Source organism: Notolepis coatsorum (genome assembly GCF_963971535.1).
Source record: "Notolepis coatsorum genome assembly, chromosome: 2".
Classification (NCBI taxonomy): Eukaryota; Metazoa; Chordata; class Actinopteri; order Aulopiformes; family Paralepididae; genus Notolepis; species Notolepis coatsorum.
The window spans coordinates 188,132,145-188,158,471 of NC_140166.1; the positions used below are offsets into that span (position 1 = coordinate 188,132,145).

Here is a 26,327-nt window from a genome sequence, read left to right on the forward strand (position 1 = left end):
CTGTGCAGCTCAGAGCTCACTCACTCTCACTCAAGGCTGACTCTCCCAAGATGGCGGCGGTTCAGTGCCGTCGCTCTCCATTGGCCGGCAGCGCGGGCAAGCTATCTAGTGTTCTATATATATCTATACCCGCCACACTCCACCAGCGCACTCTGAGCAATACCCCCGTCTCCCATTGGATGGCTTACTGGTGACTTAGCCTACATTCATTAGCCTTGAAGGTTACCAGGAAGCTTTAGCTAAGAGACTAGCAAATCATTTAGACTTGTCCCTCTCCGGAACAAAGCAAGTTTTTCATATTATTTTGAGGTAATATCCATTTATTTCAATATTCAGGGTTATGACTTGGAGTATATTGATTTTGTATTTGAACCTGGAATAATTGCTTAACATATTGCAAGACGAGCGAACATCTTGACAGCTAGCGTTAACTCGCTAACGTCAGTTAGCATTGGCCAAGCAAACAAGCTAGCTAACTGAAGAGACACACAATGCTAAACTTACTAGAAAGTTCTTCTGGAAACATCTAGCAATCATAGAAGATAACCAGAACACATTAGTTTAAATAATCAACAGATAGCTAACTCCTAGCCTTACCGAATCACAGATCAGACTCGAATATTAGCTGTAAGTTACATTAGTTAAGCTTGCAAGTCTGGGGGAATGAATACGTCTGAATGAATGGTGCTGTGGCTAGCAGTGTTAGCGTGTGATATTGCAGTAGATAACGTTGGTGCAATGTGTAGTGGGTCATAAAGGGATATTTCACCGTAGTATAACCTTAGGATAAAATCTGCGTTATTACCTCTATCTAAAGTAATCTACAAGTAAATTAGTGACCACTGCTGCCCCTCTCGTCCACTGATAACACCAACATTCCTCCCAGGTGTCAGGCTCCTCATTCACTTTCATTCATTTTGGGGACCTAATATTGGGGTCTAAATATCATACTTGTGAAATATAAACAAACTACTGCTGTGAAGATTTCAATAAAGCAGATAATTCTGCTGGAGACAGATAATGATTCAAAACATTCTCTGAGGAATTGACAGTAGGTCAAACTACACCTCAATGATTGGTTAGTGTAGTTCCTAAATGTAGTTCCTATACTCATAATTTGAAGATGGCAATATTATTTCAAATTAGCTTGCTGTATTGTTTGTTTATAATTCAGAAGTATTCTATTTAGACTTGGTCCTCAAAATGAATGGAAGTGAATGAGGAGCCTGATGCCTGGGAGGAATGGTGGTTATTTGTATTAGACTGTTATTGTATTTATTTGACATCACTTTAAGGCAGTGAGCTAGCCTTTTGTTATCAAATGAGGCTGATGTGGGTTAAGGGTAGTGAGCTACATGTAAGCTAAGCTAGCTAGCTACCGGGTAGTTGAGTTAAGTTAGCTTCATTCTCTCATCTCTTCCTACAGATGAGTGATAAAGAGGAGGCCACCGAAAATGGAGATAACCATGACACTGTTCTACCAGTCAAGAAGTCTGGACGCGCCTCACTGCTGGACAGTGGGGAGGATTTTGAGATGCTAGACGAGGAGGATATTGATGACGACCCCCCTCCACTTGAATATGCTGGTGGTGGAAAGAAGACCAACTCACAGGATTTGGGGGAGACGGAAGCAGACGAAGATGCTGACATTTCACCCCCAGTGGATGAATGGTTGGATGTATTAGGTATGTGGGCCAGGGTATGAAACAGGACCTAGTGAGACCAGTGTCAGCCTGGAGGAAGTGTCTCATTCAGATCTAGTCGGTCAATGCATGGAAAGAACGCAAGTTTACCCTTCTTTTGAATGGGGGGTAGTTGCATTGGGCTCCGACAATGCAACTACCCAGGGTTAGGGTTAGGAGCACTGTGATTGCTGGGCGCACCAGGCATGTCACAAATGCAGAAGAAGAGAAGAAACCCTTTTGATGCAACGATAACTCGGTGATGTTTACACGTTTATAAAAATAATTTAAAATGTTTATTAGAAATGCAGAGCTTTCAAACCATCACGTTTCTCTGTCCGAAACCCTCGTGCAACTGTGAGTACCTTTGAAATTTCTCTGTGATACTTGTATAACGAACGGTTCGGCCAGAACCAGTTCTTCATGGTAAATCTAGGTTGGTTTGCTATGGCGTTTGTTGGCGTGCATCACAGTCACGAAAGGGGCTAGGGGGCGGGTGGTTAAAAAGCTCACAGCATGGTGTCACACAAATGGCTCATCCACACCAATGCACCACTCTGCGGCAATTTGCTGCATTGTCTGATTAGATGGTAAATGCATTTATATAGCGCTTTTAACCAAAGCACTTTTACAATTTTGTTCCACCCATTCACACACCGACGGCAGAGGCAACAATGCAAGGTGCCAACCTGCTCATCGGGAGCAATTAGGGGTTAAGTGTCTTGCTCAAGTACACTTCGACATGCTGCCCGGGAGGAGTGGGAATCAAACTGGGAACCTTCAGATTACCAGACGACCACTCTACCTCCTGAGTCACTGTCGCCCACGGAATGAGGCCTTATAGACTTTAAATTGTGACATCCCAGGCCCTGCCACTCAGAAGGGGAAAATAATTGAACATTTTCAGGGTTCTGGGTTAACTTAATATTTTATATTGATCAACTCTAGGGTCAAGAGCAGGGCGTTTCTTGGCATTTTTCAGCCCAATACCAACATTAAGTGATTTAGTATTATCCTTGTGACACTTGGGTCAAGACCTACTTAAAGCCTTGCCATGTAGGACCCCAACTGAAACACGCATGCGACCCATTTGTTAAGAAACTCAGGTCTAGGGGACATAGTCTAGCGAGGAGACATTGAAATGCTCACTGAGTCATTAAAATATGGCCTCAATGTCTTTTGAGATTTATATTGCTGTTTTTGTGTGCAGGTAATGACCAGCTGAAAAAGAAGGTCTTGGACGCAGGGGCAGGACGCGACAGCCGGCCACAGAAAGGACAGAATGTTAAGGTCCACCTTAAGACTTCACTGGCTGACGGGACTGTTGTGGAGGAGCAGCGTGAGCTCTCTTTTACACTGGGAGATGGTGATGTCATCCAGGTAAGGAGAAAGTGTAGGAAGTTGGCCTTGAGCCAATGAAAGGATCTCTCATGTTGGTTTCACATTAGGCAGTCTGTTATTTAAGGTTATTATCATTAACATCGATGCTGTATATTGTGTGTGATGTCGGCGTGTTTATTCCTTTCAGGCGTTGGATCTCACAGTGCAGCTCATGGAAATGGGAGAGAAGGGCCTCATCCAGGCTGATGCTAAATACGCATATGGCGCCCGTGGAAGGTAAGCAATATGTTGCTACTGCTACTCCTAGTCTTTATTTCACAGTTTTTTTTGGTGCTCAATTCAAGATAAAGTATGGTATGATGAAAATTCATGGTATTTATTTTAATTAGTTATTTTATGAATGGACAGTATATGTACTCAGAAGGCATATTAAGGGTACATGTTGTCTTATCTAGAGCACTGGACAGTACATACAGTGTAGCCTCAGCTTGGCAATCTGTGTTCTCTGATAATGTTGACTGTCTCTCTGGCCTTTACCAGACAGACGCATGTTGTGAAAACGGTTTTATCATCGAGAGGCTCTCGTGTCGTTGACAGTGAAGGGTGTGAATCAGGATTGACCATTAGTCGCACAGCGGCCATTTTTCTCTTATGTCCTGCTCAGGATGGGATTCCTTGCCAGAACAACAGCTTGTGCTTTGATCGCTTGCTCCTCCTGGCGGTTTATCTCCCCTGCTGCCACTCTCACTAGCTAACGCTGGAACTCCTATACTACCCCACGCACTTTTATTTCTAAACTGTATGTGTGTACTTAACTTCTAAATTAGATTGTTCCCTCTCTCCCCTGCCAGTATTGACCCTGAGGTCCCGCCAGAAGCTGACCTGTGTCTGGAGGTGGAGCTGCTGGAGGCTACCGACGCCCCTGACCTGGAACTCCTGCCCCCTGCAGAGAGGATCTCCCTGGCGAGCCTGAAGAGAGAGAGGGGCAACACCCACTATCAGCGAGCAGACTACGCCTTCGCTATCAACTCCTACAGCATTGCCCTACAGATCACAGAGTCTAGTTCTAAAGGTGAGCTACTTGGTGATGGACGTTCAGGAGGGAGCAGTAAGGGCTCAAAAAAAGGAAGTCCATAATGAAGCTGGTTGAAGGTATTTTTCCAAAATATTAATGAATTCCATCGATAGGCTGAATTATTTTGAATATATCTGAATTAGATTAGATTCAAGTACAATACAACGACAAAATAAGTTTGGCATCCAACCAGAGTGCAAATGTAATGGTAAAGTGTAGTAATACAAAAATAGTAATATACAATGTACATGTGATTAAACTGGGTATAAAATATATAAATTGGTACTACTGAGTGTAATGCTAATCAAATGTATGTACAGAGTTGTAATATTAATATGTACAGTGATACAGGTATACAGACAGTATAGTAGTAGTCATACTGGCCAGCCACGTAACTAAATTAGTAACAGTAGGTATCTACAGATATGTATGTAAAAGGATTATGTGCAGGTATGTACAAACAGATGTGGATAGATATCTATATGGTAAAATATTCTGTATATCATGCCGCTGTTCTTTCCTTCCTTTTCATTTTATTCAATTTTATTTAACCAGGTAAGTTATTAAGAACAAATTCTTATTTACAATGTCCATCTGGCAAAAGGCACAGGCTTTTGAGGGATAGGGGGCAAGGGGTAAAATAAATACAAAGTTAAAACAGAGATTAAAGATTAAAACAAGTTAAAACATGGCAAGACAAACAGAGTAAAACAAAACAGCCCCAGCAGGAAGGCAGGCAGATACAGGTGCTAGTTTAGTAGCAGTTGCCAGTGTCAGTATAAATGTCCATGATAGTTTCCTTGAAAGCTGATTTGGATATGAAATTGTCCAGTTTTAAATGTTTTCATAATCACAATAATTCATGAATGTGGCTACAACCATCTAAAAAGGGGCGACAGTAGCTCAGGAGGTAGAGCAGTCGTCTGGCAATCCGGAGGTTCCCGGTTCGATTCCCGCTCCTCCTGGGCAGCGTGTCGATGTGTCCTTGAGCAAGACACTTAACCCCTAATTGCTCCCGATGAGCAGGTTGGCACCTTGCATGGTTGCCTCCGCCGTCGGTGTGTGAATGTGTGAGTGAATGGGTAAAATGTGAGTAACAAATTGAAAAGCGCTTTGGATAAAAGCGCTATATAAAAAAGCAGCCATTTACCATTTAAAATCTAAAAAGAACAACAACAATAATTATCAGGTCATTACAAGTCATATAAACTCTGCTGGGATCCAGTGCACCTTGCTTTCGATTAGCAATATGACCCTGCAAATGTGACGGGACACTCGTACCACACAGACGTTCCAGGTAGCAAGTGTTTGCTGGCAAGCTTTTTCCAGACGAGGCTCCAATTCTACATAGACTACCTATGGTTGCATGAAACCTTTGTGAGTTTATTGGAAATTGCCTGTTTGTGGCTGTCAGGCAGGGAGCCGTGTGGAGCAGATGAGCTTGTCAGTCCTGGCTAACTTGTCGTCGGGTGATTTGCTAGTAGGTCAGTTCTCAGGTCAGTTGTTGTCGTGTAGTAAAATCTCAGCGTGACGGTTCATTAGATTCCTCCATTTATTGCGTTAATAGGGCAATAAGGCAATTTCTGACAGTCTAACAGTCCAGACAAAACAAAACCGTGCTGCCATATTGATCCATGATTTGATTGCAAAATAAACATGATGGGCCAGGTGTTCAGTAGTAATATGAGTGACATGGTGATCAGCCCAGGTGTTCAGTAGTAATATGAGTGATAATGTGATCAGCCCAGGTGTTCAGTAGTAATATGAATGATATGGTGACAGCAGTATATGAGTGATATGGTCATGTACTGTATGTTGATGACCGTTTCATTTTCTCTGAATGTTTCAAGGTGCTGTTTTCGTCTCTTGGTTGATAACTTCTCTGTTTTGTGTTGTTTTCTGTTTCAGTGGACATCAGTCCAGAGGAGGAGGACGAGCTGATGGACGTGAAGGTGAAATGTTTGAACAACATGGCTGCCTCTCAGCTGAAGCTGGACCACTATGAAGCAGCCCTGAAGTCCTGTGTCTCAGCACTGGCTCATCAGCCAGAAAACATTAAAGCACTTTTCCGTATGGGCAAGGTACACCCCTCTCTTTCTCTCTCTCTCTCTCTCTCTCTCTCTCTCTCTGTCTCTGTCTCTGTCTCTGTCTCTGTCTCTGTCTCTGTCTCTGTCTCTGTCTCTCTCTGTCTCTGTCTCTCTCTGTTTCTGTCTCTAACCATCAATCCATCTATCTACAGTACATCCATATCTATTTATCTCTTATTTTTCTCCATCTCTCAAGATATCTATCTTTCTCTAATTATGTATTTTCTTAACTTGTTAACTTAACTTGTTTATCTTTATCCATTCCATCTCTCTATTCATCTTTAGAACACTGTATTAACACAATGTGCGCCATAAACAAGTTAACTCGTTATTGGCCGCCATGCGTTGAGCGCCAGAAACGAGTTAACTCGTTTTTGGGATCGTTATTTAGTTTATTCGCTATATCTATTCATAATTCATAGCTGCAGCCTCTGGTATCCCTTTCAGAGCCTGTCTGAGCTGGCAGACGGGCAACACCGCCCTCTACTGCCAGGCAGAGCTACGACGGTCATTTCATGTATGGACGAGGAGACATAATACTGATAATCTAGCGTTGATTTCAGGATGATTAGATAATCAGCCGAAAAATTACAACGTGATGACTGGATTACAGTAAAAAGCCTTTTTCTTGACTTTTTCCTGGAATTACTGAAAAACACCCAAACCATACTCTATTCAAAACGGTATAAAACGGAAATGTACCGATGAAAAAACAATCTGTCTTGCGCATGTTGACTAGAAGCAACTCACTGAGACTCAACAGCGTTATTAGACCCCTAGATATAATATAAGATATATTTTAAGCACTCGCAAATGTCACAGTCTAAAACTATATCCATTGAATAAAGACCTGGCGATGAATGGGGTATCAGCGGCCCCTGTTGCTGGCGGTCAATGTGTTAAGAAATAAAATATACCTATCTTTTAGGTATTGGCCTTGCAAGGAGAATATGCAGAAGCCATAAGAATTCTAAGGAAGGCACTGAAGTTGGAACCAAGCAACAAGGTATGTTTGTCCAACTGTCAATCATTCTTATTTATTTGTATTAAGGGGTAATTGATCTATCTCAAACACCGCCCTCTTTTCTTGACCCGCCAATCACAACTGTTGCTTTCCTCGGACAAACAACGAGTGAAGCAACAGTTTTGATTAGAGGATCAAGAAAAGAAGGCAGGGTTTGAGATACAGTAGATCAATTCCACTCTGTGTCTCTTTTGTATTTTGTAGAAAAGTTGCTTTAATACACAGTGAAATCAAGCTCACAGCCAGCCAGAGAAGGAGCCCCAAACTACTTCACAAGCTCCCACCTCCAGCTTTACAAAGGACTACATAGTGGGGAAAAGGAGTGGGCGTTAAGACGATGTCAGTTGGACCAAACAAACACAAGGGGAGTGGAGGGGGGGGTGAGCATTTACTTCTGGTTACTCCTAGTTACCGGGAAGAGAGAGTTGGAAGCTGATCAAAAGAGACAATCGAGGCATCATGAAATTCAAATGACTAGCACCTTCGTTGTCCATTTCTTCTGTGCAGAGGTGGCTTTATCCAGCCCCATAGAGGGATAATTAATCAATTATGCCTCAATCTGGTAAATGAGTTTAATGTTGCGTTGCGGTGCCGTGGAATTCCCACCAGTAACAACTTCTTCCAACCAAGTAGAATGTGTTGTTCCTACTTACGTCCAGTAGATGGTGCTGCAGTGTAAGTCATTCCTGTTGTCTTCAGTGGAGAGAGCCAGGCGTAATGCCGACTCATCGTTTCAGGAGATCTGCTTTCATGTTGTGGCTGTAAATAGGCTGGCCTCTCTGTGCCTTGCACACAGGCCATATCTAATGCCTGGCTGCTGCTGCTGCACTGCTTATATAGGCTGATACATGGCATTCCCAGGCTGCAGAAGGCCATCTGACAGAGAGCAGCTTAGCACGTGCGTGGGCTTCTTGAACGAGCTGCACGCACGCTAGAGTCAGCCTGGCATTCATGCCCAAAGTCCCCCACTTCAATCCCACACCAATCTGTGAAACAGAGCATTGCCTGGCTGCTGTTTGTTTTGATGCATGAACGTAATGCACTGCAGTGTTTTAATTGACTGCACTGCAACATCTAAATGACTCGTGTGCAGTTAGGCGTGTGTAGACCTAAAGTCATTTGCACATCTCTTTAGGCAAGTTTCACAAAAATAACATAATGGGCATCCTGCCAGTTATAGGCTACAGCAGAGCATAATGCATTTGATCCACTTGTGTCTGGAATGATATCTCTAATACATGTCTTGTGCATGTCTGCAGTGTCGCCTTAAATCAAACAAACTTACAGAATAGAACTGAATGAGGCAGTTTATTTTCTGTTTTTAAAGGTTATTATTACCCGTTTCACTTTCAATTTTGTTATCAAATCCATTACATTGCGTTTGCTTTAACTTTGTGTTGTGTAGTTTCTGTCCTTAACTGGGTGTATTGTCAGCGCTCAAGACGGGTGCTCGGATGATTGCACTAGTGGAGCGCAGAGGGTGCCCTGCTGAAACCCAATACTGTATTAGCAGCCGTTTAATCTTAGCAACAGTTAGGGAGGGGGAGACCCCGTGAGTAGAGGCTTACCACCCAGCCACTCTCCACTCCTTCCAGCCACAGGTAGAGCTGTGTTTCATTTTGGGACCCAAGCTCCTGAGAGTCGCTCACAGTTGCACCCTCGGTTCAGGTAGAGGTAAACGGTACTCTATCCCCCCCCCTCACAGTGAGCTGTGGTGTTCCACAAGGAAGCATACTAGGACCGCTACTCTTCCTAATTTATGCAAATGACATGTCGCCAGCCTGTGACTGCAACTTGTTCCTGTTTGCGGACGACTCAGCCCTGCTGGTCTCTGACAAGAACAAGTTGCAGGTTGAAAAAACCCTCAGCTCGGAACTAGGCAAAATCTGCATATGGCTCGCTGATAACAAACTATCATTACACATGGGCAAAACAGAGTCCATTCTCTTCGGTTCAAATAACAAACTCAACAAGACCGACGGCTTCTCAGTTACAGTGGGTGACAATATTGTCACAAGGAAAGACGAAATTACCTACCTGGGTTCCATCCTAGAGGCAAATCTTTCCTGTGACAAAATGGCATCCAATGTAATAAAAAAAGTCAACCAACGAACTAGATTCCTGTACCGGATCTCCTCTCTGGTAAACAAGAATACCCTGAAGACTGGCAGGAGCACTCATTCAAGGGTACTATGACTATGCGTGCACCTCATGGTACCAAAGCACCTCAAAGGCGCTTAAAACAAAATTACAAACATCACAAAACAAACTGGTCAGACTACTACTTGACCTGAACCCCAGAACCCACCTCACCCCTGCCCACTTTGACAACCTAGGATGGCTTAGAGTAGACGACAGAGTACAGCAACTTGCAATGGGCCTGGTCTACAAGATACACTATACGACGGGGTGCCCATGTACATGTCAAAATACTTCCCAAAGGTCAGTGAATACCACAACCACTACACCAGAGGAAGCTCAACAAATCATGTTAAACCCAGATTCGGCTCAAACAAGGGACTAAACACGTTTCGCAATTATGCCACAACAATGTGGAACGCCCTACCCAAAGCTGTAAAGGAATGTGAATCCCTGCCCACATTCAAAACCGCTCTTAAAGAGCACCTACGGGAGGCTGCAATTCGAAACTGGCCACCGTAAATGCCCAAAACCCCCACCACCTCCTAATAGACAGTCTCCTCCCCACCGCATGTATATATTCCCTCCCCGCCGTATGTATATTGCTCTCCCACCCACCCCCCCCTAATGTACAGTCCCCTCCCCATCATATGTATATACTCTGTCAGGATCTAGGGGTAACAGTACTTTATATTTGAATACCGTTTATGTCACAAATGTATCAGTACTAAATACCTATATGTCCCTATGCCATAAATGTCATGTATGTTGTGTATGTCATAAATGTCTATATGAATTGAAAATGGGGGACCCTGATGGAAACAAGACAAACGTCTTTCTCAGGTCTGCATCCCCTTAACAATTGTATGTATTGAGCCGTACTGTATTGTACCCATTCTGCAATCTGTTAAATAAAGTTTTCATTCATTCATTCACACACTAAGAGATCAGAACATTTCGGTGAATCCTAGGTGTGACACATTACACCAGCAAGTCTTAATCTTTTCAAGTCCATTTACAAAACATAAACCCAAAATGTTGGGGCATGTGACTAGCAGTAAGTTGTTTGGTTACTCTCTAGCTTTTGTAGTAAATAATTGTTTCAGAGAGACTTTAAATTAAACATTTGAATGATCTCCTACCCGGATGAGCTACCTGGAATTGATTACATGGTAGGCAAAATGAGGCATCATTTTGTGATGCAGGCCAGTAATATTTTGTGAGATGCCCCAGTAACAACAGAAATCATACATTTGTTGAATGTTATGAATACACTTGAGTGTTGAGAAGTTCTTGTATACAAGATATGGTCAAAGTAAAATTATAGACTTGCATGAAAATTTCCCCCAGTAATAGTGGCACCCTTGTGATGTGGGGTGCTTTCTGTGGCATGGCTTTGGGGCGCTCATTTCCTAGATGTCAATGTTAGTTAATTATAATTACCACTAACATAAATAATAGTAATTTTGAAAGATCACTCGCATGGGCCCTCCCATCTTTCTAGTGATTTCTCGACGCCATTTCAGAATCTTCCACGAATGCTCAATTTGGATCATACAGTATGTGGTTCTTCAGAAGGTCCCTTGGCATGATATTGCTAACATGGTTGTAATGCTTTTCAAAGCACTCAGTCAGTGCCACGCAGGAAAGACACCACACCATAATGGGATGATGGATCACTCAGAATTATTAGGTTTCTGTAGAGATTAGAAGAATGTGTCCGGTCCTTTTAAGGATGACAGATTTATTCTATACCACACCAAGGCATCCCTCACCAGTACACAGCCTCCACTGTTGCAGGGGTTTTAAAAATTGGTGTTTGCTTTATTTTTTAATCGTACCGTCTTTAGCCATATATAATTTATTAGCCAACACAGTAAGCGTTTGTTATTGTGGGTATACAGTATCCCCTGGGTTGGGCTGCCGCCTGAACTCCTGCTAACTCTTCTATTTGCTTTGTCTCTTGGGTGCAGACTATTCACGCAGAGCTCTCCAAGCTGGTGAAGAAACACTCTGAACAGAAAGGAGCAGAGCAGGCCATGTACAAGAAGATGCTGGGTAACCCTGCCAGCAACAGCACGCAGAAACACTCGGCTAAGGCCTCATGGGTAAGCGTTACCAAAGAAGAAACCAAAGGGCTTCCTTCTAAATGTTGTTCCCAATAAAAGAAGTTTGAAGAAGACTGTGTGGGAGTCACTTAAATTGCCAAACCCTCGTCTTCTCCTACACACCTGTCACCCAGGTGTGCAAAAGAGAAAAATATTCCACGTCACAGTCACCACAGCTGTTTCGTCTTATGGTAGTTACTCCATAATCAAATTATTCTCAGTCATTAACATCTTTTGAATCAGTGTTTTATGAAGTGATATCGGCATATAAAGTTGAAAGATAAAATGTTTTAAGGTGTGAGAACATGTCTGTTTTTAAAGGACAAATCCTAGTGTTATGGAGTCTTCTTTAGTCCATCTCCAGTAGCCAACAATGATTTCCAATGTATCTCCCAACAACAGAAATTCAGAGTTTCAATTGAGTTACCCAAGAGCTCCCAAAAAGGCATCTAAAATCCACTACAGAGGCTTGAATTGTCATCTGTGTAGTATAAATGATTTAGTATCATTCATCTTGTGTTGAGCGTTCCCCTTGTAACTATTTTCAGAACAAGGCTGAGAACTGAGAAGTGCCGCTTCTTTCTTTCTCTCTCCACACGAACAACCCTTGTAAACAAGGAAGTACATCACTGTCTCTTGTGGTGTTCCAAATGGATATTTAAAAAAAAAAAAAAAAAATGTTTATCAAATATTTGTATTTCTTTTTCATTTTATACACAAAACAAGACACACAACACAGTAATAATAACAAGACCTCACAATACCACAACAATAATAATAACAACAATAATGACATTAGCAATAATACAAATAATAAATACAGAACATAAAAAATCAACTTATACTATTGCAGACACCACAAAATGACATTTCCTCCCCCACTCCCACCCCAGGACCAACACTCCAACCCCGCTCCGCTGCTAGATAAGGGCCTTAACTTTCTCGGCTGCTGAGACCCACAGCTCAATGCTGGCCTGTCCAACCCCAATTACACGTGCTGTAGACATTTCCATATAAATGACATCCAGTAGTGTCGGAGACCAATTAATCATTGTGAGTTTCTCAGGTTCCTTCCACCTCATGGCTATCAGCTTCTTGGCTGCAGTGACACCCGCCAGAATGATAATTTTTTGTTGTATGGATGCCGGTAGTAATGATATATAATTTAGGAGTAGTGTTGCTGCCGTAAGTGGAATTGTTAGGTTACATACTGTATGTTTGAAAGTTTAGTTGTTATGGATTTCCAAAAATGTGCTACTGGTGGGCAATCCCAAAACATGTGCATATAAATGCCTGTGGCCCTCAGAGAGCACAAAGTGCACCGAGTCGGTCAAAGTCCAAATGGATTCTTAGAGATATTTGTACTGTATTTCTGTGAACTCTTGACAAATAAACGACTGAGGTGGTGCTTAGCATTATGGTGGCCGACGGGACGAGAGCTTTGAGCTTATGACTCCTTCATAACAGGTGAAGTGTTGATCACATCCTCTTCCGTGATCATTAACATTAACCCTTTTCTACTTTTTTTTCTCTCTCTCTGTCTCCCCCCCAGGCTCTCAGCTGGAAGTGGCTGTTCGGGGCCACTGCTGTAGCCATCGGAGGTGTGGCGCTGTCAGTTGTCATAGCTGCCAGAAATTGAACCAAACCTGTAGTGAGTGCCAGTCCAAGCCCTTCCAAAGTGAGCGTCTATACAAAGAAGTGCTGAGGCATCTGGCAGTGCCTTTTGAACTTGTTTTAGAAGGGGATAGAAATGTTGATTGGTCAGTCACTCCTTCATTGTGACTGTCTTTAGGTTTCTCTGCTATGTTTGAGAACTATATGTAACACATAAACAACCAATATTTGTGTATGGGGGACGGGAGAAAAAGAAAAGTAATTGCCACTTGACTTGTATACCGGTAATAGCTTATCCATAACTGTCACATTGCCGGACACTATTTTTTATTTAGCTGCCAATGTCTTGATGTCTTTGGTAGTGATTGTATAATTTAGTAAATGAGCACTGAAATGAAAATTAGATTATCAAAGATTGATTATCTAATCTGTACATTATAAGATTTTTTCCCTTGCAAAAATAGCTACTGTGATATGGTCCTATATTATATTATCCTATATTTTCAAAGCTTGAGATTGTGCAGTTCTGTAATTGCTGATCAATTATTTTCTAATTCCAGAGAGAATATGTTTGTTGTTTTTAATCAGGGTAGATATGAAGGTGACGGGTGTAATCTAGATGGCTGTACTATCTGAGGTCCACACTACCATGGCGAGACTCTTGTCCTGTGTCCTAATTCTCGCAAACCTCCTCCAGCCTTGCACATTTAGAAGGATTGTCGTAACCCAAGTATAGGAACATATTGGTAGTACCTTATTCTCTTACATATGTTAAACATGTCCTTTCCTTTCATTAATCCTTTGCTTTAATATTAAGAAATGTACAGCTCCACGCTTGAAATCTAATGGCAGAGAATTAGGACACTTTTCCACACATGGGTGGAGGGGTTTAATAATTTTTATTCTGCAGTTTCAGTCAAGTATACCTCATTTCTTTTGACGATTAAGACCAAATATTGATGGATGCGTCTTCAAGTACAATGTTTGGTTTGTTCATATTTTTTTCCACCCCAAGATTAATTATTAAGTCTTTTGGTGATTTAGTGTTTACATCTTTCTTATTTATTAGATTTCTTCCGTTTGCATTCTTGTCACAAGCAGTCATGAATCATGATTTCTCCAGATAGATGATACTGTGTACAAAGCCAAAAGCAACAGAAACACTGCTGTGTGTGATTACATTATTTTGAGTTCCTCACATTCCCTACATTTGTTAATTTTGTATTTATCTCAATAAAAGTTTGTCTATTCTGTTGTCCAATTATATTCTCCTTTTCGTACCCCATGAGCTCTAAGCAAGCTTCATACAGTATGTTGTTTAGCAGTGTGGCATTTCCCCCTATAATCCACAAATGCCAAATAAATACCAGGTTTGGTTTTCGGTGACTCAAAAGTATTGTCAGCATGTCTGAGTGAATAGGAGCCCTGTCCACCTGGATCAGTGGTTCGTGGTGTGCATAAAGCATATCGGCTCTTTTGATTAATGTCATCCAGACACCCTAGTCCCATCTCCCAAAGCGCATGCCCTAGTTACTGTAACTAAACTTGATGTACTTGTTATAGAACAGTAGTTCTCAATGCCCCAACTATATTTTACTGTTGAGGTATTATGTGTAAGTCAGCTTCTTAATCCATTCACCTCCGGATCGTGCGTGAGACATTTCCTCCAACATGTTTTCCCTGTCTTTCATTTGTTTACAGCTAGACATTCTCAACTCTCTGTGGGTTTTTGTCAGACATTGACGTTTCGTTGACGTAGTCTAGTGACCTAATGTTTCCCTCTTCCTACGCATGTCTGCTCTTCCCAAGCTTTCCAAAAGCCCTTTCCTAAGCCCTATCAGACAAGTAGGTCCTCCTACGTTGACCTGTTTCATTTGTGTCCTCCGAGCGCTGTCATTATCGCAGTCATTTATGTATTCAACTCTGATTCAAATTCTAGCTACTTCTTGCATAAACGTCATAATAGTAAATTCAACAGAGATGTATATTTTACTAACTTAAAATATAACATTTGGCAAAGTGTATTTTGACTCGGACACATGTGGTTTTATTCCACTGTATGCTATTTACCGTTATGATTATGACCCCGTGACTTCACCGCGCATCGGCCGCTCATTGAATATTCATCGCGGGAGCAACGGGAGCTCTGCGTGTACGAGTACGACACGGTGCGTGCGCGTGGTGGACATGGTAGCAAGATGGCGGCGTTGAAGGAGGAGCAGTGCTACGGACTGTCCTGTGGAAGAGTGAGCAATGGCAGCAATGTCTCCGTCTTTCACGTCAAACTCACTGACAGCGCATTGAGAGCATTTGAAGGTTACCAGAGCAGCAAGGTAAACGGCCTGTTTTCAATTAAAATGTCATTTTTCTCTGCGTGTGAAATGTGTCCAGACAGCTGTGACAGCAGGCAGTGGGGTTCCTCCTGCTGCCTGGAGTGGAGTCTGGCTAGTTGGCCAGTAGCTTATACAGCTACCATCCCTTGAATGACCAGCTTTGCCAACGTTAGATGTTTAACTAAATCTCTACATCCACTCATTCCGCAGGCAATGTTAACAATAGTCCACTATCTGTCTTCACTATCGCCAAACAACAAGGCATCTTACATGGTAGCTTCCTGCTTAGTGCTTGTGGTGGTGATGGTGACCCAACTTCATTGCACTGGGTGTGTTTTCTTTATACAGCAAACCAAAAGTTAGAACACCACTAACCTTTCAAGTATTGTCTTTGCAGTGGTTAGCATTAAGCATTTATTACGCTGTGGTGTTTTTTGTCTGTTGTTATTTCCAAGCGAGTTTGCTGAGCTGTCAAAAAAAATACAAATCGGACGAGAGCTTGGTAGCAACAGTGTAAACCGTTGACACGCTTTATGCCTTTACTTTATGTTGGTGCTTTTGATTCTTCTTGACTTGACACTATTGAAATGTTAAGCCAATGTCAATAACGGAGAGCCCTTGATATAAAAGCTGCGTGAAGCCTGGTCGAAGATGGTGAAAAGTACCAATTGTCCATAGAATTCTACACAAGCCTTCTTAGTTGAAACTGAACCCAACCTTTCTCACAGTCACCAGTGATTCTGACCATAATATAGCCTGGCTGACAGCTTGGTTGTGAATCAAGTGCAAAGTAACAAGCTATAACGCTAGCTAGTTAATACCAGGTACTTCTTTTATAAGGTATCTTTCCTATTAATTACATATAGTTAGCGTTTATGATCTATCTCTGGTTTTTAAAGCCATATATTGAATTCAAGGCTTGGTGTCAACACTTTTTGCTGTTGCTACTAGCTGTCCTTGTGTAGCAGGCTAGTCTGATGGCCATCTAACGTTACAAGTTCTATAAATATTTGACTGGGAACCGAACAACCTGGCAGGCCAAGAGGACAGGGCATATTCTCCAACTAAACTGCTTGTGTACTGCTTGATGACTACAGATCATAACTAAGAGACAATATCCTTGTTTTTTATCGATAAATGGGTGACTTGTTGGAAGTACAATACTGACGAGACAAAATAGGAAGAAGCCAGCATAGTCACCCTGCTACTGACCTGTTTGATATATTGATTGTTATTGCCATGGTTAAGATGCTATGATTGTTGGGCCAGCAAAGAACAACATTTCTTTAAGATATTTCTACAGAGAGCCTTTGTTTTCCTGAGATGTATTCTTAACCTACTTCCATTAGAGTTTCTGTTGCTGTTGGGTTGGTCAGAGGATTCTCATATTTCTTGGCACAGCTTAAAAAAAAGAAGTGATTAAAATCGTGTGCATGGGTTTTGTGCTCTTGAATTGTCAGGGGTAAAATAGGCAGCTAAGAGGATGGTAGCGTGTCAATGGAAACCACCACACACTGTCAATAAAATAATGGCTTTTAGCTTACAAGGACATTGGTCCAGGCTGGAACTTTAAATTGCTAGATCAGATTTAGCCAAAACGAGGAATAGTATATGCTGGAATTATATATAATTCATAAAATCCAATCTGGTCATGAAAAGGTCAACAATGTATGAAAGTCGTACTGCAGTGTACTGTTCACATGCACTCATTCATGTGCCAGTACTTTTAAGAACTTGTACTATGTAGTACATATAAATGTGTACTACAATGTTTATTTGTTCCTTTTGTAAATATTTGTTTTTGTCTAGGGCAACTAGAAAATGTATTATGAATTCATAGAACTAGCTACTAGTACATGGGATCCATGTTTTATTTAGTTTGCCTGTTTTTACATTGTTGTTCATTGGTAATTTATTGTTTTTGTGCTGGGCAGTGCACTTTATGTTGTTACACGTGTTTGTTTAGGAGTGTAAGCTAAATAATTTCAAACTATATTGTACACAAAGCAATACAAAATAATTGATCATAGGCCCGTTTTGTTGAATGAAGGAGCATGCAGCCAGGGGGAACGGTGCTGCACCTGACAATCTATGGTTGTGTGATGAAGAGGGAGTACCCCCCCTCCTCTTTATTGCCCTTCCCCAAGCTTGGCACAGATTTCAGAGAATGCAGACATCGGCCAACGTAGCACCAGTGGTTGATGGATCCTGACAGACAATTCTTATTCCTTTCATTGTTTCATCCCACTCTGTCCACTGTCTGTTGATGCTATATCCTATTTGTGTGAATCTCTTTTGTCTGTCATTATTTCTCTTTTGAGAGAAGTTGAGTTAAATACACATACAAACTCAAAGCTTTTTGATCAGTATAGGCTAATTATACGGCATTGATGGGTATTCTGGGCCAGAGCCTTTATCCAGAAGACAGAAGGGGCCAGATGTTTTTTTCTTCCTGTCTGATATGGTTCAGAGATGTACCTCCTGTACGGACTTGCCTTTGTAAGCACTCAAGCTGTCAATTACTGTATCACATTCTGTATCCAGCCTGTGTTGTTCTGTTTTACCTTAAGTACAAACAGTTTAGACTATCCAGACAGAGTTTTGTGACCAAGCCGCTAGTAGTATAAGTTGGTCTGTCTGTTGGTTCATCCCAAATAGTTTGGAATTTTGTTTTTCCATGACAGTACATTCTATAGAGATAACATTAGCCAGAATAATAGACATTTGTTTGTCAATGCATAACAACAAAAATCACAGCAATCGGCCAAGTTTATTTTTTTTGTAAAAAAATTCGCACAGTATAAAAACAACACAATAACGACAACTGTAAAGTACAAAAGATGTGTGGTGGCGCTCTAGTCAAAGGTAAACTATTAACACTTTTGAAAAGCCATAACTTGTACACTGTAAAAAAAAAATAGACTTTGTACACTTATTACCTACAACATGGCTAATTGGTTCACCCCTATTCATCATCATCATTCATCATCATCATTTGATTTCAGTCATTTAGCTTTACCCCCTAGTAGCCTCTACCCCTAGGTTGTCCATCCGATTCTCACCAAACCTGCTGTGTGGCGTCTTCAGACCAACCTCTTTCATCGTGTACATCGGAAAGTTGCTTGGCTAAACCATATCACCGCCACACCCATTTGCATTTTGGAAAAAGCCATTGTAAACAGGAAGCGAGATGATACTTGCCAAACTTGACACACGTTTCCTTTATTATCGGAGAAGAGGTGTGCCAAACTTTGTTATTCAGCCACACAGTGGCGCTAGTCACGAAATGACACGATACAGACGTGAAATTTGCAACAATGACATATACTGGTGCCAATTCCTCACACCAATTGACCAAATGGTGGCACTACAATCCAAGGTGAAAATGTACAACTTTGAAAAGCCATTGAACACCATAAGTCCGTCTCACACAAGATTCTGTACACATAACCAGCTATCCTTAGTCTACAACACTGGTCTTTCCATAGATAATTTCATAAAGATAATGGATACAAGTGCTGAGGTTAAACACATATCCAGTGTTTCCTACAGCCACATTGGTTGCAGCTTATACCTTTCATGCTTGTTTTTTTTATGAGAAGCACCTCGATGACTGGCACTGTCACTAACTCACCCACTTGCTCACTCATTCAGTCACTCACTCATTCGCAGTTGGTCACTCTGTCACGGCTCACAGTGTGTAAGGCAAGTTCGTTTTGCATCTATGACACTGTGTGTCCTTGTTATGTAGAGGGAGATGAGCTTGGGTTTTGGTGGCACAGGCTTGTGCTGGAGTCAGAGGTCAGTCCAGCATCATTAGTGGAGCGATATCCCTCGGCTGCAGCCTGACGCTCATGGTGATGGTAATATGGGTGAGACACCGGATAGCATCAACTTTTAGAAGGAAATGGTTTAGACATGGCAAAGAAGGGAGTGAGACAGGGCTGACGGTATGTTTTGAGCTCGAGTCCTGCTATCTTTGCTTAGGACAAGGAGATTTGCCATGGTTTGACTGGCTGTTACAAACAAACATACAGTGCAACCAGTTTGATAAATGTTTGGCCTTATGTCGTCTGCAAACAGAAATTGTGTGGAGGAGCAGACATTGCTAGTTTGGTCCAGCGTCATGTCAACCAGGAGGAAATCGATAACATGTGTTTTTTAACAAGCCTATTTAGAAGTAGAATGCCTTATTCATTGTTCACTGATTAACAGTGATAAGTCTAGCATGGAAATGTCTGCAGTGCTTGAAACCAGAACTTTCTGTGAAATGACTATGAAAATAAAATTCTAGTAACACGCCTCAGTTCATTTCTGTTTTTTACATTGTTAAATCAATGTTCATGGCCTCGATGAAAGCTCTCCAGATTACGCTAAACGACTAAATATTGGTCTGATCACTGAATTGAACAAGGCTACCAGGTACTACAATACTTGTGCGTTTAGAAAGAACAGTATGACTGTGTTAGGGTTGCCACGGTGATGTGAAATTTCCCATGAATAATAAATTCACGACAACACCAGTATTACTGGTGACACCGGACATTTAAAAAAATGACACTCAATATGTGTAGAGCGCTTACTTTGATCTTTAACGTTATGGAGCTACATTGATCCGCTGTGTCTGTCTGTCTACCTCTGTTTTTAATACATTTTCAATGAAGAGTATCCATTTGCTAGACAGACAGAGTTAACCTTGGGTTCTAATTAAAAAATAAACCAGCAGAGATCAATGTCGCTGTTATTTAGCATATCACGCAAACATACTTTTGCTTGTCTGGACTGGTCCTCTGAGCTTCTCTCCAGTTTAGCTGCTGCAGGGTTTAAATCTGAAATATTGCCAAATCCTCCGCCATTGATGTGTAACCTGCCATGTTGTCTCTAGAGCATTAAAAAAAACAAAATAAAAGTTAAATCTACTCTAGAAATGAAAGTGAAACTTAAGCTACTCTATACTGTGAGCTTATAATGTTGTCTTTATTGATAACACGCTTAGTGTTTTACAAAGTAATATGTTTTTTAAATTTATTTATTTTTATAAACGTGGGCACTTATATGTGAAAATTAACTAAATAGGTTTTATTTCTATAAAAAAAATCATAATTTTAAAACGTACATCAGTTGTAGCGGGTGGGCAAGTAATGTACTCGGTGGATTAATGAATTAATGCCACCATCACCGACTACCAAGCCTAGTGTGTGTGCAATGCATAATGTGTTTTCTGGGGGTATTGTGCAACAGTTGTCCTCCTCAGGTAGCCATAGCTTGGTAGACTGGCTGTTCCCTGTGTCTGGTGCCAGTGCCAACATCAGCTGGTTCCTCTGTTTGCACATCTGAGAGGAAGGACACCGTGAACTGGCGCCCTGTCCGGGGGATTGGCAGCCTGGAGACTCGCTCGCCTTTTCCCACGACGCACGGGACTGCCGCCGTGGGCTATGCATGGCAAATTGGGATCACTCACTCACTAACTCACAGATGATCTGGCAGTGACGTTTTGTCCGGGTCTGTGCGGTTTTGTGCTTGTTTTTACTGGCTCTGACAAGGAAATGAGCTGGGCTGGAGAGTCAAGTTCAAGGTTGAGGATAGTACTGAGAAATGAGGAGGGTGTCTGGGTGAGGTTGAGAATGATGTATTTGTGATATTCTTTAATTGACCTACCTCAATCCTCTTTTCTTGATCCTCCAATCGCAACCGTTGCTTCCCTCGGACCTGGCACAATCTGTTAATGGTTTGATCTGCTTGTAATTGTTATAGGCATACGCTAATGGGACAATTTCATATTATGATTATGTTGGCCAAAAATATCTCGATTTTTACATTATAGGTAATTTAAATAAGCTGAAAATCTTCAAATAGCCTAGAGCTGAAACATACAGCTTACTTGTACTCGTTTTAATTTGCCGTTGTATTTGAAAAATGATCTAGGCTATATTGTATTAATTTGAACATTTCTCTTAAACACTCTAGCCTATATTCAACATCATGAAAAGAAAATTACAGCATAGCAAATAACAGAAAAGGAATGGAATCAATTTACAATACAGGTGTAATGTGTGCAAATCGGTAGCAGAGACGGCAATAAAATGGCACTGGTTGTTCCTCAGTCACAGGCCTGTAGCTGGCTGGCCCTTAGTGTTATTTGTTCATGAGTCTGACTGCTTGGGGGGGGGGGGGAGACTGTCCTGGAGTCTTCTGGTTTTCCGGACGGCAACAGCTGAAACAGTTTGTGGTTGGGGTTGTTAATAATCCTGTGGGCTTTGCAGACACACTGTCCGTTGTATACAGTATATCCTGGGTGGAGGGGAGCTCACAACCACAGATGTCCGCACGACCCTCGGTAGCACTTTGCGATCGAGGGCAGAACAGTTTTCATACCAGGCAGTGATGCATCTAGGATGCTCTGTTGTGCCTCTAGATTGTCTAGAAGGTCCCATGCTGATTTCTTGAAAGGGACATTGTTATGCTTTCTTCACCACCTGGGCGGTGTGTGCACGTCCCAAGTGAGGTCCAACTCATCTGCGATGTGAACACAGAGGAACCTGAAGCTGCTGACTCCACAGCAGACCTGTTGATTTGGTCCAGCCTTTCTCCCCTTCTCCTGTGTAGTCCATGAGCAGCTCCTTGGTCTTGCCAATGGTGAGGGAGGGGCTGTTCACCTGCACCATTGCGCCAGGCTGTCGGTCCTGTAGGCTGTTTTGTTGGTGACTAGGCCTAACACAGTTGTGTCATCGGCAAACTTAATCACCATGTTGGAGCTGTGTGTGGCTACACAGTCGTGGGTGTACAGGGAGTAGAGGAGGGGGCTCAGGACAGCTTTGGGGGGCTCCTGTGTTAAGGGGCAGAGGTGTTGGGTCCCATCCTTACCACCTGGTGACAGTCTGACAGGAAGTCTAGAATCCAGCTGCACAGGTTGGGGTTGAGTCCCAGGTTCAGTCTGGTGTCAACTGGTGAGGACTACGGTGTTGTATGCTGAGCTATAGTCAATGAACAGCATTCTCACACTGGGGTTCTTTCCCGCTAGGTGGTTTAGGGCACTGTGTTGTAGGGCTGCACGATTTTGGAAAATAATGTAATTGCGATTTTTCTGACAGATATTGCGATTGCGATTAAATTTGCGATTATAATAAAATTAAAAATTAAGCAGCCCCACAGAGGTTAATTGTAAAATGCGGCTTGCATCTGGCCTACGTGGTGGGTCTTTTCGGGACACCGAGCCTGAAAATGTTTCTTTTTACCTGGGAATCCATACCAGTACCCAACGGTACCTTTTTTTCTGTACTTTACTCTCCCTCTCTGAAGTCTAAACTTCACAACACACAATCTAAAACCCCTTACCTCCCTCTCCCAAACTTCCTTGTTAAATAAATAAAAATTTAAATTAAAAAAATATTTTGCGATTTAATTTGTTTTTTGCTCATTGTATCATTCCAAATCGCGATTTCGTTTTAAAATCGATTAATTGTTCAGCCCTACTGTGTTGTGGATCTGCCGGTAGGAAAATTGGGGGCATTTTTATTTTTTTGACGATGGTCTGTAGTTCGCTACAGATTAATTCCTTCACATGCTTCTCAAAGTATTTGCTCACTATGGGAGTGAGGGCAACAGGGCGCCAGTCATTCAGGCATGTTACCTTGTTCTCTTTTGGCACAGACACAATGGTCGATGACTTAAAGCAGGAGGGGACTGTACGCTTGGAGAGGTTGAATATGTAGGTGAGCACGCCGGCCAGCTGCTAGGCACACATTCTGATCACTCGGCCTGGGATGCGGTGTGGTCCGGCTGCCTTGCGTACGTTAATGCACCTGACTTCAGCCTCGGTAATGACCAGACTGAGCACTGCTCGTTTTGGCGGTGGGGAGGGGGCATCTCCTGGGAGGTTGGTGTGGTTAACCTCGGAAGTTACCACACGCTACATGAGTTATTACTACTTGGTGCATCAGTCACTGCCCCTTGTAGTTCTGCAAAATAGTAACAACTAATGTTGTCTGTTATTTAGCTTAAGTTGTTTCTAATTTAAGTAGTGACGGTATAGCTCAATAATTGTGCAATGTCATAACCATTATAGTTTTTTACCTAGATGGAGCATAGGCCTAGTAGCGTACTGTACACCGAAATACCACACCAAACCTTGTTCAGAAAATGAAATGCACGTTCACACACATTTGGGAGTTATGCTTGGTAGCTTGAAGTGATTTATAAATCATGTACACTGTAATACACCGGTTGACGGATGACTAGAGTGAAATGTTAGTGATCCACAATTGAATGTTTGACACGGTTCTGGCCCCAGGGCCTTCTTGTATGGTGGGTGGTGAGGTAATAGCTGGGTTATTATTGGATTGTGAGCAGGGAGTGTGATCTTTACATTCTCAATGCGGTGCATCATCCTAGTGGCTCCCATGTGCTCGGTAATGATCTGTACGTACTTCACATTTGGGTCAAGACTAGGGCCTTGACCTGGTGTTTTTCTTTTAATTATTATTATTATTATTTACAAGTTGATTGTCGAGGCAAAAGTGATCTTGCAAATTACAGTAGCAGAATTGCCAGCCCTGGAACTACTGGTACTTTTACTATTTATACTTTTGCCCTGTTTGAACTTGGCTTGTTGTTGTTTGCCGATATGACACTGTCTGTCTTCTCGTGATCTTCAAGTTCTTTGTACCAACTAGTGGGCTCATTCATAAAACTAGAATTATATTTATTATAATACCCCAAAGAAACCAAATAAAAAAATTAAAGATGAATCTCATTTGAAATTGTATGTTTTTTTATACCAAATCTTTAGTAAAGGTTTTTAGTGAAAGTAAAATGTCAAAGGTGTGACATCGACAAAGCCCATGTATGAATCCTATAAGCCCACTTTATGATCTAACAATTAAAAACTTGTATTTCGATTTTTCCTTATACTAAATCTGATGCCAAGAAACACGTCTAATATGCCAGAAATCAAAGCAAAGTGACTTGCTGTATTTTTCTTTACACATTAACTCTCTTGAATGGAGAAATATGTATTATATATCAATATTTTTTGTCCAATGACAACCACAAAAGGGTACAAATCTATACTGTTCGTTAAAAGTAATGGACTGGACCGGTATTCGGTATCGGCCGAAACAAAAAACGCCCAGATATCTGTATTGGTATTGTATTATGTCATGAAAAACTTCTCAAAATCAATTATGAAGCAACAGCATTGATAGAGGTAAATGTTTTAGCCATTTGAGTATAGCACTGATGACCAAGATGGTGATCAACAAGATGTATCTACTTGCTTCTTCTTAAATATTCATGTTTTGGAGGGCAGCTTTTAGGGGTGGGAATCACCAGAGGGCAAGGCCCCATATGATATTGTCACGATACTAGAGTCACAATATTGTAATATTGCGATTTAATTATTTTATTTTATTAGCTTTTTTCAACTGCAAATTGTGTCTCCACCGAAAAACGTTGTCAATATCTGCAATAAAATATATATACCTGTTTTATCTAATAAGATTAATTTTTCAGTCTGTTTACCTCATTCCAATCATTTTTATTGCAGCAAAATGGGACTGTCAAGCAAAAAAATTATAACCTTTATTTTTTACTTTGCGTCAGTGTATTGATAATCTCCGCTAGAGCTGTCGCGTTATTGATATTTTCCTTACGCCCCAAATTTGTGAAGCAATTCAAACCATTGCGGGAACCGCCATAATGTTGGCCTACTGTAAACTGAAGTAACGTTAGCCTACTGTAAACGGCTTGAAGTACAGAAGAATCAACAGGCTGGGGATTATCAAAGGGCTGGCTGGTTATGAATTATCAAAGGACATACAATACTGCCCAAGAAAGACCCTGGGAATAATGTTATGAAGCAGAAGCAGGCAGATGGCTCTTTTGTGGGCTATCTCAGACAAATTAACAGAAAGGTATGCACGCTTTTAATTGCCATTCTCTCAGTAGTGTTGATGATCAATAAGCCGAGCAACAGTCAACGACGAGCATATCACTAAGCCCCACAGCTAGTGGGTGTTTGTGCTGTGTGGGGAAATGAGTTTGGTCAATTATAAGTCATCTTTGGTTGCATATAGCATTTACTTGGCTCCATTATCGATGTGCTGCACATGGCCTTTGTTGTGTCTGTGTCATCATTTTTATAATCTCCGTCTACGCCTGGAGTCTGTACTGTGGACATGCGTTTCAGTCAGTTTTACAAGTGTTGCTACTAATTAGTAATTTACAGTCATCATGCAGATGTAGTTGGCTAACATTATGCATTAGCAAGCATTGTTGCTACGTTGTATAGATGTCATCTGGTAACATTAGATAGATTTCTATTATTGTGTTTAGAGCAGACCACTTGGAACCATGTTAAGTAAAAGGGAAAAATAACACTGCTATCTGTTTAATGACGGCGGATAGCCGGCTATCAAAATAACCGCTATGCACATCCCTAATTGGAACATAAACAATGGGCCTGAAATAAATGGGGGGGCTTGAAGATACAGTGATTAAATCTAAATCAAATCAAATTTATTTGTAAGGCCTGACAACACACGTTAATGTCCCCATAGGCCGGACACGTCTTATTTAAGCAAGTCAAGAAGAAACATCACAATAAATCAAACAAAACAAAAACACTGTAAAGTCCAAAACATTTAAAATAAATGCAACACTCCCAGACATACCCCACGCAAAGTAAGAAAAAACTCACAAAAACCTAGCAATAGGAAAAAATGCCCCACAGGCAATGTGGAGGAGAGAAACCTTAGAAGGGCCATTCAAAGGGGGATCTCCCTTCTTAGATGTCGGTGATAGTAGTGTTGCAATAAAACAGGCGAACAGTTGGTAAGCATGCACTCATATGTGTAATGAAACACAGATAAGTGCAAGCGATAGCAACTGAACATTTTGAAAGATTAAAAATAGAGCTGATGGCGGA

At 41.6% G+C, this 26,327-nt stretch overlaps 2 protein-coding genes across 2 annotated transcripts in view; both read left to right on the top strand.

Moving 5' to 3' along the window:
* Positions 1–188: 188 nt before the first annotated feature.
* Positions 189–14,321, top strand: fkbp8 (FKBP prolyl isomerase 8). Its single transcript, XM_084307842.1, has 9 exons — positions 189–309; positions 1,427–1,685; positions 2,893–3,062; positions 3,211–3,299; positions 3,875–4,095; positions 6,007–6,179; positions 7,114–7,191; positions 11,322–11,456; positions 13,009–14,321. The coding sequence occupies exons 2-9, from the start codon at positions 1,427–1,429 to the stop codon at positions 13,093–13,095; spliced, it is 1,212 nt and encodes a 403-aa protein (XP_084163968.1). The 5' UTR covers positions 189–309; the 3' UTR covers positions 13,096–14,321.
* Positions 14,322–15,268: 947 nt separating this feature from the next.
* ell (elongation factor RNA polymerase II) overlaps positions 15,269–26,327 on the top strand; it is a gene marked incomplete at its 5' end in the record, with an annotated part of 91,633 nt that continues 80,574 nt past the window's right edge. The window contains one exon of the mRNA XM_084307349.1: positions 15,269–15,403. Coding sequence (XP_084163475.1) covers positions 15,269–15,403 — 135 coding nt within the window. The remainder of the gene's footprint in view (positions 15,404–26,327) is intronic.